A 13,095-nucleotide genomic window follows, 5' to 3' on the forward strand; every position below is an offset into this window, starting at 1 on the left:
GTTCTGTAATGCATTATGCAACAATAAAAAAGGTTTTCCCAAATAATATGCATGAATGTGCCACCAGGATTTTATTTGAGCAGCTGAGCAACAGTTATCACTGTTCAGAAGATGGATGTCTCAGCTTATTTTCATGTTTTTATGTGTTTCTGCTAATGAAAATGTGTCTTAGATATACACTTTCAATAGTGCCCCTGTGGAGCTCAGATTACAGCAGGCAAATGGACACACATCAGTGTGGTGTGGAAATTATAAACCTGTGTGGGTTCAGTTGGACCAGCAAGGTTAATATAATCTCAGTTTTGTTAATGAAATGATTAAATTACTCTACTGTCGCTGGCAGAGGATATTTCTTTCCACGGATATTGTTCTGAAAATGTATCTGTTCCATTTGTGTCAGCATCTGGTCAAAAGCCAGATGGTATGGCAACACCCATATTTTCTGCATTGTTTTTGCAAAATACTTAGCTCCAAAATTGGGATGCCTCCAATAGTGACAGGCAGGTAGTCATGAATAGTTCCATTTTTGGGTGCAGGTGAAGAGGTTTACCAAAGCAGAGCAGCTTAGTCCTGCCAGAAAACATCAGAAGACAATCAACATAAAGTTACAGCTTGTTTGAATAAATACCTTTTAGTGAGCAGGATGGAATAGATTATCATCTTATTCCAAAGTACTATTTTATAAATTTGTTTTTCATCACACACATAGTGTACAGATAAAGATACATTTGAATTTTGCTGCACAAAGCAGTTTTGATCAGAGCAGTTTTGATCAAAGCTGGCTCAGATTACCACATCCAAAGCTGTAAATCAGAGAAGCAAATGCCAGTCCTCGCAGTAATATAGGTCACTGACAGTGCTCACTTAGCAACAGAGCCCCAACCTGTCTGCAAATCTCCACAACAATGTTATTGCATCACAGTATTTCATATTTACCAAGGTCAGAAGCATTAGTGAGCCATTTCACCATATGCGTACCTTCATACACACTTATTTAAGGACTGATTTAAGCTAAACTGCTCTTTGGCTGCATCATTTTATCGCAAAGCTCGCATTCGTTCAAAAAAGTATTGCCTTTAATAGTTTTAGTTTCAGTAGCCAGAAATATACAGCTCATTCATTTTTATAGTCAAAGATGGTTCCAGTAGATGTTTAATTGATCTAGATTATTTTGTAATTTCCCTCAAACATTCATCATTGCACTGATGGATTGATTGTACTGATCATAACCAGGCTACTTTTTAACACTAGTCTGGTTGTCATCTAGAAAACAGATCTGTTCTTTGATCAACAGCAGTCCAATTCGTAGCTGGAGTACATTAGGAGGTCTCTAGCTCAGGCGGCAGCTTTAAATCCTGATTTGCTACTATTTGGTCAGACAGTGTTATCCTTTAAGGACTGTGCACACACCACCCAGCCCAGTGGCTGTCATAAAGCGCATTAACATTGATCATATGAAAAAGTACAGTTTTCCTTTTGAAGTTTCATCGTAAAAGTGGCTGTGTGCTGAATGAAAATGCTGAAGGCAAAAAAAAAAAAAGGTCATTGAAAGATTGTGTTTGTAGATTAAACGTTTAAATACTATTTTAATAACATAGCTATTGGTGGTTTTATTTAAAGGTTTTGATAAGCTTGTCATTTGTGGTTCTTTCAGATAATAAAGTGAAGTATAGGAAATTAAATGCAGCCTCTTCCATACTCTATATGCTCTTCCCCACTTCCTCATTCCCCCCTCCCAAAGCTCCTGCTGTTCTCAGTTGATATCTCCTCAACCCAGCTGTCCTCCCCAGAGGCAGACAGTATCCTTATGATCCACCACACTTGGCATATATATCCTCTGGTTATTGAGCAGAGAGCAAAACAGGCTCTTCACATGATTGATGAGGAAATGGGTTTCTAATTCCGTTACGCAGCCGTCGCCCTGTGGCCATATCTGCATGTTAGCCCTCCTTATTTAGAAACCTTCTTTTCTGGGAACTGTGCGGGACTTCGAGACAATTTTTTCACCCAGCTGGCAATTCTGTTGTGGTGATGATCTTTCAGATTGCTTTTTTAAAGTACCTTTCTTGGTTTGCTTTTGAAAATACAAACTTACTATGATTGTATTTTAACTGAAGAAAACGAGTATTTACTTACTCACTGAATTGTGACTTGACAAAGCTTTAGTGTGCTGGGTTTCTACACAGGAGCATTCAGGCATGTTTTAAAGCCCCTACTTTGACAATCTTATTACAAAACCTAATTTAAAAGGTAGAAAAGTGAACACTTGAGATTGCTTCAGTGCAAAACACCTTCCTGCCTGCTCTCCGCACTGGTCTCGTTTATTTGCCGTTGTCATTATGTTTTTCTGCCTAAAATAAGAGACTGAACTCCCTGAATATTTATTGATGTGGATGTTGATCTGTTTGCTAGCAACACAAGTCTTTCACAAACCATCCAGGCATTTTCTTCAAAGGTATGGCTTTGAGAGCCATTTCTAGAGCAGAACCCCTCAAAGGCTTGTATATTTATAAAGTATAATGAAGCAACGGTCCCAATTAATAGTTGATAATGTTAAGTTTTGCAATATAGGGGAATCTTATACTGGGTTCTGGGTTTGATTGCCTTCTTTCTCTCCTCTAAAAATGTGGTTTAGATTTGTTAAACTGGAAACGTTTGAAATCTGTGAGCTCTATTTTGCATTTCACTCTTTTGTTTCTTAAACTCTATCTAACTGCTTCATTGCCTCCTCTTCTCAATTATGCTTAAATCTAATATGTTTTAGTAACCTCGAACAATATTGACTCTTTCAGCATACTCTGGATTGCTTGGGTGGACATTTTATCATCATTAATTGGCAAACCTTTTACAGTGTTGCCACTGTAGCCTCACTGTATTTTTCTAATGCTGAAGATCCACTTGTATGTCTTCCTCCTGTTCACTGTCTCCATGTGTGTGGAGTTTTTCAGGGTCTTGCTTATTGCAGGGATGAAGTAAGGCTTTACTGAGCACAAAGCATTAGAAGATATTGTCTCACCAAAGACACAAAGCAGTTTTGTAAACTTGTATGTATTTTTGATGAGGGCTGGGCGATGTATCAATGTTTAGTCATGTATCACTTAATCTTTATATTCACATTACAGATTATTATTTATCAAAAATCTCTGTGTAAATATTTTGTGAAAACAAAGTAGTTGCAACAACAATATCAAGTTATTTTCTCAAAATATTGTGATATTTGATTTTGTCCATATCGCCCCGCCCGAAATTTTTGATGGAGCAGGATTTGTTTTTTAAGAGCTACTTTAAATGGGTAGAATATTGCTGCCGTGTCTTCCCGTCCCCTTAAGTCACTGTTGTTTACCATTATTCTGTTTTGGTGTATTTGGTGTAGATTGAACTGTTGGGTTTGGATTGTGCTTCAATTGTTGTTTTTAATCTTCCATTCTCAGGGAAAGATGGTGAAGGGAATGGGAGGAGCCATGGATTTGGTGGCTAGTGCTGGAACCAAGGTGGTGGTCACCATGGAGCACTCAGCTAAGGTGTGTATGCATTTAAGAGTTTAAGTACGGAGTTTTATTGTGCATGGTCTAACCAACATTGCCTTCATAAATCCCCTCAAAAGACTCCTTTGCTGTATTTGGAGTCCAGACCAATTTGAATTGGCAATTTCCTTTTTCCCATGTTAGAACCTGCACCAGTGTGCCTTGTATCTTCTTCCTACAGTAATGAATGTGAATGTTATGGCTGATTAAGGATAATTCTGTTAATGGATTGCTCAATGCCTCTTTACCAGAGAGCACCAGGCTCATCCTGATGAGGTTCTGCACACAAGCCATCTCCTGTTTCTTCGTCTTCAGCTAATTTAAGTAGAAGTCGAGAACTGCGCTCTGTGTTTCGGGAAGAGCTGATTAGTTTGACTGGTGCTGCAGCAAGTAATGAATAACCCCACAGGGCTTCTGACTATAGCAGTAGGCAATGCAACTGAATTGGTTTACTTTTAGAAAGTCCAGGCCAATATGATGCAAGGGCAGCGTAACATTCTGCATTCACAGAAGCATGCTGTTTTTGCTAATGGAGCGCTGTCTGGCGCCCAGCTATAGTCCAGATGGTGCAGCAGGTGAGCATAAATTTACTGCCCTCAAGCCTGTATTCATTCATGACAGGGAAGGTGGGGGCGGCAGTTGGGTGCGGGTATGATGTGCGCTTTTGAGCCAGCGTTGGAGGCATTTGGATGCGTGTGTCTTTCTTAAAGATGCCTGCCGGGGAAACTGAGACACACTCATCTGGAGTATGTGCTGTATATCCTTTAGGATGACTGTACATAACCAGCTGCATCCCTGAATATATTAAAATTTAAGCTGCATCCCCAAAAGAATTAAGACATTATTTGAAGTCACTGACACAGTTAACTGGCTAAAGTGAATACATAACCTTTCATTTAACCAACTGCTCTTTTCTTTCAGGGAGGAAAACACAAGATATTGGACAAATGCAGCCTCCCTTTGACAGGAAAACAGTGTGTGGATCGGATCATCACAGAAAAGGTGCATTTTTATGTTGTTATGCGTGTTGGTTAAATATGCAGATATGCCTTCATCAACCGAAATTTAAATAGAACATTAATGCACCAAATACACAGGTGAAGACACCCAATTGTAGCCTACTTAATACCTCATTCAGACCTTGAGAGTGGTGCACATTACTTCCGTCAAGACAAATTGCTTCTTTTTTTTTTTAACAGAACAGAGAGGAGAGTTGCTTCTGAAACTGAAAGTATTATGGAATCTGAGGAATTGTCTAGAATGACTGTGATCAGCTCCGGTGCCGCGTCAAAGCCGGCCAAGAATGAATCCAGTCTTTAGACTTGTGTCGAGTCTAGCTACATATGGGTCAGCCCACGTCAACCAGCCATCCTTCTCGATCCGGGTTAGATGCGGGTCAATTATTGCACGAGATGCTTAGTGTGGTTTGCAATCAGGACTGGTTGTATTGTGAGGCGTGACGACACCTTCCATGTTTATTCCTCGGAGAAGAGACAACATTCCTTTATCTTGGATGTCAGATGCAGTGCCTGGCTGAGCTGTCACGTGTTAAAATGCTGTTGCGGACACGGATTGAACCTGCCTTTTATGTGACATGTAAGAACACAGATGTGTCTACTGTGCAACAGTCAGATATGAATGGGTCCGCTGCAGGATGAACATGTGTCATTAGACTTGCGATAGACCTGCACTCACTATACCAGTTTGTGATGTCTAAAAGTGGTATAAGTCAAAATGATTGAGCCTATACATACAATAAGCTGAAGTGTGGGATTGTTGTTTTCTTTCCCTGGTATCATATTACTGTCATTCCTAGCGGATTTTTTTTTAATATACAGTTTATGGCTGTGCACTGTCTATGTACCTAATCAGTCAAGCTAAATGTGCTTTTTCATGTCTTTAACATGAATTTGTTTTATTTGAGGGCTGTCTGTTCATCTTGAAGGAGTGAATGACTGGAACCAAAATGTATTATGGTAACTTCGGTAGTCAGTGGGTTTGAATTTCTGTTTTATCACAGCTCATTAGTTTAGTAATAAACGGAGCACACGGAGACAGTGAACCCAACAGAACAAAAGTCACTCACATTGTCTCTTTCTCTTAATTATATCTCTCGCACACACACACACACACACACACACACACACACACACACACACACACACACACACACACACACACACACATTAAAAAAAACAAGCACACACAAGCAGCTGATAAATGTGTCTGAAACAACAGATGGAAATTACATTTATTCTTTGAACACTAATTCAGTCTGTTGGTTTCTGTATTGATTTTGTTAGTTTTTTATTTTTTATTTTCATGGTTGGGGTTGGGTTCCCTTCATTAGGTATGTTGTTGATACTCGCATCCCCGCCTCAAGGCAATACTTATAAGGATGTTGATGCTTGTGCTATAATTGCAGCCACAGATAATCGCTGGTTGCTTGTTTTGTACTCAATAATTTATGCTGTGAAGTGAGGCACACATTGCAAACCCAAAATTTGCATTAAGCTCTTGTCCATAAGGTTTTAATTTCCACCTCTGAAAGACATTCCTATGTTAAGAATGGTTGGGTTTGTTAGTTTGCAGGGTTTGTTATGTATGAGTTGTGCTATTAATACAAAGTCCAAAGTGGCAGTGATGGACAAGATTGATGTCGCAATATTGTTGGGAAGTCTTATTGACACACCATAGCATGAGAGTTGGGGAGATACAGATGAGGTGGCAGTTGTGAGTTGGTTCCCATTTTTCATTTTTAAAAGGGAGACCACAGGGTGTACTTGCCTGAGGCGGAGCAGCTGTGTTTGTGCTCTGATTGCTATGGATTATGTACTGTGGGGTGTGATGGAAGAATATGCAAACATTTGCTGACCTAATTGATTTAACCCTGCATATGAAATAAATAATAATGAGGAGAGAGGGTAGTTAGAAAAATACAGGAAGGAAGAATTAAGAAGAATAAAGAGAAATTCAGGAAAAGATGTGTAGGAGGTACAGAAAAAAAAGGTCCTGAGAGATGTTCCAGTAGCTGGTAGAGCTTGTAACTGATGCAGTTTTTGTGTCCTCATGCCCTCTGGTTAGTTCCTTGTTACCCTCTGGTGGTTGCTGCCTTTGAAACTTGTTCATTGAAAACATGACCTGTCAGAGCGTGTGTCCATGCCACCCGCCTACCCCCGTTCTCTCCTGCTCGATTGGCTTTTGTTGTGACTGCACAGTATTTCTCAGCAAGCAGATTTCGGTCAACATTTATAAAGGTTAAAACTCTTTCTACTGCTCTGCTAGCACTGGAACCACCTCCTCCTCTTCCTCATTTCAGCTGCTGCTGCTTTCTTTTCCTCTCTCTTGATACGTACTGTCTTCTCTTATTACATTCCCAGGTTTTTACTTTCTGTATGACTTGAATTTTTACAGTCCAGAGTCTGTGACCTCCTTTTTTATTTAGCTTCTTCTATATTGACGTTTTCCACTCATTTCTTTGTCCATTTTATAGTTTTCTCACCCCTTATACTTTATTCTTCTGATGACATGCTTGTTGTGCTTTGAAAAGATTGAAAAAAAAAAGTTCCCTCCGTGTTGACATCTGACAGTGAGTTTGTCATCTTTTCAGATATTGCAAGTGGTGTTAAGTGTTTTTTGTTACCTCCAGCTCTGTCTGTGATTACCACTGTAAAATAGTGGTTTTTTTTGTCAAACAGCACAAGAGTAAATTGCTGATTTGAATGATGGTGTGAGTGCAGCAACGGTTAACTTGATTAGTTGGGAGCTAATCAAATCATGATTTTTATACTTGTTAAGTGTTGTTGTTGTCAACAGATGACAGAGATTGAGCGCTAGGTCAGCCATACTGCATAATTACCTTTATTGAGAGACGGTATATGGATCAGAGATGAAAAGAACAGAATGAAAAAGGCATTCAATGCTACTTATTTGCATGAAGCGGTTGAAATGCTCAATTTTGTTCCAAGGAAACACATATTCATGTGAACACCAAACATTAAGAGATCTGTAAAAGCTGTGTGTGAAGAAGCATTTATCTGCATCATAGTGTCATTTGTCTGGGATGTTTGAATCTATGGCAATGAGATCAGACTGGCGTGGTCTCAGTTCATGAACTGTATATTTCCTCAGGCCTCCTTTCTTGGCATTTATTGACAATGACATTCTGTCCCTCTGATATTGTATTAAAGCAAAATTGTCCATGTTTAAACTAGGTCACCTGCTGTAATAAAAGGACAGCTAAAATATTTGTTCTATGCATTCATGTTTGAGGTGCTAATTACAGCTACAGTAAGATCCACAAATGTCTTGGAAACATAATAATGCTCAAATGGTGTGACTTTGAGGCAATGTAAAAAGACTCCAGAGTGCCTTAATTATGTACATGTTATGAATATTTTTTTGGTCAAGATTGATTAACAAACAATGTGCACACCATAATTTACTGTACCTCCAGGAAGCCTTCTAGTGCCTTGCAGTTACAGTAATCTGACCAACGAGAGAAATGTGGGAATTATGACCGGAGTAGGCTTGAAATCTTTACTCCACTATATAATACATTTGGTTGGCAGCAATATACATTTTAGATTTTTGGCCCATATTCTTTTTCAGTTGATACTGAAAAACCAAGGTGAAACATAAATAAAAAGCATATTCCTTTTAAAGAAGCTATAACACACCCAGTGAGAAAAAGAAGGACATGTTTGATGAGAGGAAATTATTTATTGTTTCCACTCTAATTTCCAGTCTAACTTTGCTTGTTGCAGGTTATTGCAGTCCTTGTGGTGCAATTTCACCAACAATAAATCTGTCTGACAGTAGTCTGCCCTGCTACCATCTTTCTCCATGACAATAACGAAGAGAAAAACAATTATCTGTGATTGTCAGTGAACATTGATCAATAAATGTCAGTTTGTGAGTCTATAAATCTTCCTGCAGGATTTTGCTCTTTCCACACAGAGTTATTTTACCAGGACATTTATGTCTCATATAATGGTGAATAGTCACACGCATGAAGTGATAGAGATAAGCCAATCAAAGCTGTTGTCACCAAGACCAGAAGGGTAATATTTCAGCCAATGTCTGAAGTCATGTGTAATCTTAATATTCAGCTATTTATGGTGAGATTAATAAAATCCAACAGCCAAGCAGCATAGCATTGGGGCCTTTTGTTCAACGTTGTCCAGCAAGACTATAAAACTGCCAGTGGACTACGAGGATAATTATTATTGTGGTTTATCCCTAAGGTGACTCTGAGCCGTAGAAAATGAGGGTATATACATCGAGTGAGAAGAAGTACCTTTAATTAGAGTGGTTATCCTAAATTTATTCTCCACCTGTAGCTATCCATACAAATTTCTGATCCAAATTGTTTCCAAAATATATATATATTTTTTTTTACCTGAACTGGGACGTTCAAAACCTGACGAAATATACTTTTCTTTCTCCACACTGACACGAGCACATATGCTCACGTACACAATATATTATCACAGACACAGACTCCTCTTTGGCTCACAATGGCCAGGAGGGATAGTAATTCAAGAGCTGTTTGAAATAGTGTTGTTCTGTTTGGAGATCCTAGGTGGTAGGAAACCTGTTGCCTCAGGACGTGTCTCTGCTGATTCTCTATGGCTGGATGATTTTAGACACGATGTTGCCATTTCTTTTTCTCTTAATCACAGTTGCCCTGTTTACGAGCTTGTTTGCTTGCGGCGTTATCATTAATGTACATGCATTTTTGTAACCTCATTGGGTACCTTTTTCCGGCATAAATACTGATCCGGACCAGCTGTCGTTATGGGGACCAAAGCCTGGTCTTAATGAGGCAAAGCCTAATTGCTAGGGTCCTGGTAAAGGTTAGGAGGTGTGAATTGAGATTAGGTTATGGTTAGGCATTGATTGGTTATGGTTAAGGTTAGGGTTTTGATTAGGCTGTCCACAATGAATGCAAATCAATACAATGTCCTAACAAGGATAGCTGCCCAAACGTGTGTGTTTGTGTGTGTCTTGATCACATTACCTCTGCTGCCCTTGTTGCTCGAGTTGCTGTCATTCACAAAGGTCTCTACTATATCTCTCTGTATTTTCCCCTCTTAACAGGTATTTAGAGAATTATTTCCTGTTTTAAAAATGAGAAAGTAAAAACACAATTGCCCATTCATTCACAGATGAAGCAAAATGGCTCCTGAATTATTCAATCATCACATAGAAAAGCGCTACCTTTGGCATTTTCCATAATGACAGCAATACCAATGATGGCAATTATTATTCCAGCAATCAAATTGAAAGTTCTTTATGGTCCTACTGTGAGCTTTTGTCTGAACACATCTCAGAATCTTCTCCTTGCAATTGTTGGAATACATTGACAGGATCCTGGGTAAGCTTTTGTTTATTTGTTGGAGGGTCAAACTCTAATTTCTTCACCTATCTCTTTCTTGTATTCACATTTGTCTAAAGCTAGCTGAGAGATGGGTGCGTATTGTTGTTACATGACATTCAGTCATTCTTGCCAGACAACACATGGGTTAGACTACCAGCTTCTTACTGACTAACTTGCAAATCTGGTTATTGGTGGAGGTGGCTTTGAAGACTGTGAAGAAAGGTGACTCAACAGTTTCCCAGTAAAAGGCAGCTTTGCAAATGGAAGCACAGTTGTTGTTTTTTATTAGTGAAATGTTGGTATTAGAAATTAGGTCGGCTGATAGTTAATAGCTTACCCAGACTATTATGCGCCAAGGTCTTATGCATTGTAAAGCAGAGTCAAACTGCGAGTTTTACACTGACATACCACGGCACCTACCAAAACTGCACACTGTTGTTGCATCTAAATCAACCACCACTGGCACATTTCAACAAATCTTTAATTTCACTTCATCATTTGCGACACGTGTCACAATTAGAGATGCGCGTCCGTGTCTGTGTTATCCGTAGACTCTCGTTCCCGATGACATTCCATCTGTCTCGCTATGTCGGAGTGAGACATCTACCCCGTCTCTGTGTGTGTGCATTTAATGAGCTGAGAGTCCTGACAGGCTTTGCTTGGAAGTGACTGTGGCCTCGCCTGTCAGTCCCTGCTGAGAGAAACAACAGGGCCCCAGCTTGGATGAGCGTGCCTCGCTGTCTTAGTATTTTTGCATTGTTTGCATAAATAGGGATAATGAATTTGCTCTATATTCATTTTTAAATGATTATATAAGCTGTACAGTGTGAACCCCTAATTTGTCACGTCAGACCTGTGTTGATAAGCAGCAGTCTGTTAACTGAGAATACTCTCACGTTCAATTTGAACCATCAGCTTTGACAGATTTCCTTGGCTGTCTAAATGGAGATGGGAAATTATCTTAATAGTGTTAATGTAGAACAGGAATAACTTGGGGTAGATACCAGAGAATCATCGAAACTCAAAAGTCAATCTTGCTAATCTCACTGAAATAGGATCTTTATATTATATTATTCTATATTATATTATATTATATTATATTATATTATATTATATTATATTATATTATATTATATTATATTAATTGATTTTAGTAAAATCCTATATGAAATTTAGCTAATTAGATTATTAGAGCAATTTGGATGAATCTAGAAAACAGTACTCCATAATAGCAAAAAAAATATATACCGTAATTTCCGGACTATTGAGCGCACCTGAATATAAGCCGCACCCACTGAATTTTTAAAAAATAATTATTTTGAACATAAATAAGCCGCACATGTCTATAAGCCGCAGGTGCCTACCGGTACATTGAAACAAATGAACTTTACACAGGCTTGTAACAAAAATAAATGGGCTTTAACGAAACACGGCTTGTAACAAAAATAAAAAAAATTAGTGGTAAACAGTAGCCTACCAAGAAAGTCATTGGTCACTGTCTTCCTCCTCCTGTGCACTGAAACCACTGAAGTCATCTCCTTCGGTGTCGGAGTTGAACAGCCTCAGAATTGCTTCATCCGATGTTGGATCGTTTTCATTGTCGCTCTCGTTACTTTCATCCGGAGGCAAATTCCCCGCTGAGCTCATGCTGCCCTCTTCAACACGCAGCAGTCCAGCCTTTCCAAACCCGTTGAATCCATAAATTAGCCGCGTCATTGTTTAAGCCGCGAGGTTCAAAGCGTGGGAAAAAAGTAGCGGCTTATAGTCCGGAAATTACGGTAGATAGATGTCCAAAGAGGAGTTTTAAAACAAGTACAAATGAAAAGGTAAAGGTTGTCTTTGCTGCTGTCTGTCTATTCTGTGTTGTAGAGATAGTTTAGTTGTGTTGATGGTGAAAATCATTTCAACCCTTAACAACTAAAGTAGGAAAAGACGAGGCAATCAACAGGAAATGTTAATATTGAGGATAGTTATTCACTAAATGTACATGAATCCAAGCAGAAAGATAATCCAGGGAAAAGCGTGTTTGAGACAATATTACACTTTAGACTGATCAAACTATATCAGTCTGATGTAGCAAACACAGAAACTGCTCAGAATGAAAATAATAACTTTGGCTCTGAACAATACGAAGGGGCTCTTCCACAGTTTTATGTCTGGTGTGCGTCAGAAATTACAGACGAGGAAAACTAAAAATCTAAAAATTAAACCCAAAAGAGCATTTGGTGAAACAAGAATGTAACTGCTTGTGTTTTTAATCACTTAACAGCTGCTTTATAGCTCCGATTTTACAAGTAAATCTCCCATGCTTTGTGTACAGTTAAGCTCTACTTTGCAGAATCAAATTTTTTTCCTGTAACTAAAAAATGAAAAAGCAGGTAGAGATTTTCAGATCTAAGAACTGTTTGAGTGGAGGAAAAAACATCCAAACCTAACAAACCTGCTGTAATGTGACGGTAGCACACGGAACCGACGAATGTGGCACCAAGAACCGCATTCAATATTTCTATTGCCTATTCAGAGGATGTCAGTTGAGTAGGTGGTCCTTCAATGTGGCCCAGGACACATTTATGTTCACACTGCTAAAAGAATGTAGCCATGTGTGTCCCAAACCACCTTTAAATGTGGACAGGGCAGATCAGCTTTCAATGCATCCTGAGTGCATTCACACGTGTACTTTTAGCTGACCACTTGTCTTCAGATCACCCAGGAAAGATGTTAATGCCAAGTGTGTCGAGGCTCAGAGAGGGACCAGCCCACCAATGTGGCGGCCCAGTATTCCTGATGGCCAGTGCACCGCTGTGCCATCCTACTTTTCAAAAAGTTTTAATCTTGGGTTCTCTTTAAGAGAGCCAATGCTTTTGGCCATATACTGCAGAAGGGTTCATTCCTCTCAGAGATGAAATCTCAAGGGTCCTCATTTATGAACATGCACACTCAGTTGTGTAAAATGTGTAAACTCTGAGTCAGATTTATTAATTTTGCTTGTGCATGTGTGTATATTCACAACAACTCCTCACACTGCACATGCACAAATCCCTGGCCGTAGAGAAGTGTGATCACAGGTAAGGAGATTGCCAAATCAACCACACAGACTAACATTCCTATTTTAACCATGCCAGCATAATTAATAGACCAACAGCTATGGTAGTTAAAGGTGCGTCAGTATACCCACTGTGGCTGCAGTAC

At 39.1% G+C, this 13,095-nt stretch overlaps 1 protein-coding gene across 3 annotated transcripts in view; it reads left to right on the plus strand.

The window, feature by feature from the left end:
- The window catches only part of oxct1a (3-oxoacid CoA transferase 1a), a 44,042-nt gene that overhangs the window by 29,646 nt on the left and 1,301 nt on the right, over window positions 1-13,095 (plus strand). For 2 of the 3 annotated variants that reach the window (XM_069139155.1, XM_069139158.1), the window contains 2 exons: window positions 3,432-3,521; window positions 4,446-4,526. In XM_069139155.1, coding sequence (XP_068995256.1) covers window positions 3,432-3,521; window positions 4,446-4,526 — 171 coding nt within the window. The other variant, XM_069139157.1, reaches the window with a different exon arrangement.

Source organism: Embiotoca jacksoni, unplaced genomic scaffold (genome assembly GCF_022577435.1).
Source record: "Embiotoca jacksoni isolate LCO1_2020_lvr unplaced genomic scaffold, fEmbJac1.0.p SCAF_8, whole genome shotgun sequence".
Taxonomy (NCBI): Eukaryota; Metazoa; Chordata; class Actinopteri; family Embiotocidae; genus Embiotoca; species Embiotoca jacksoni.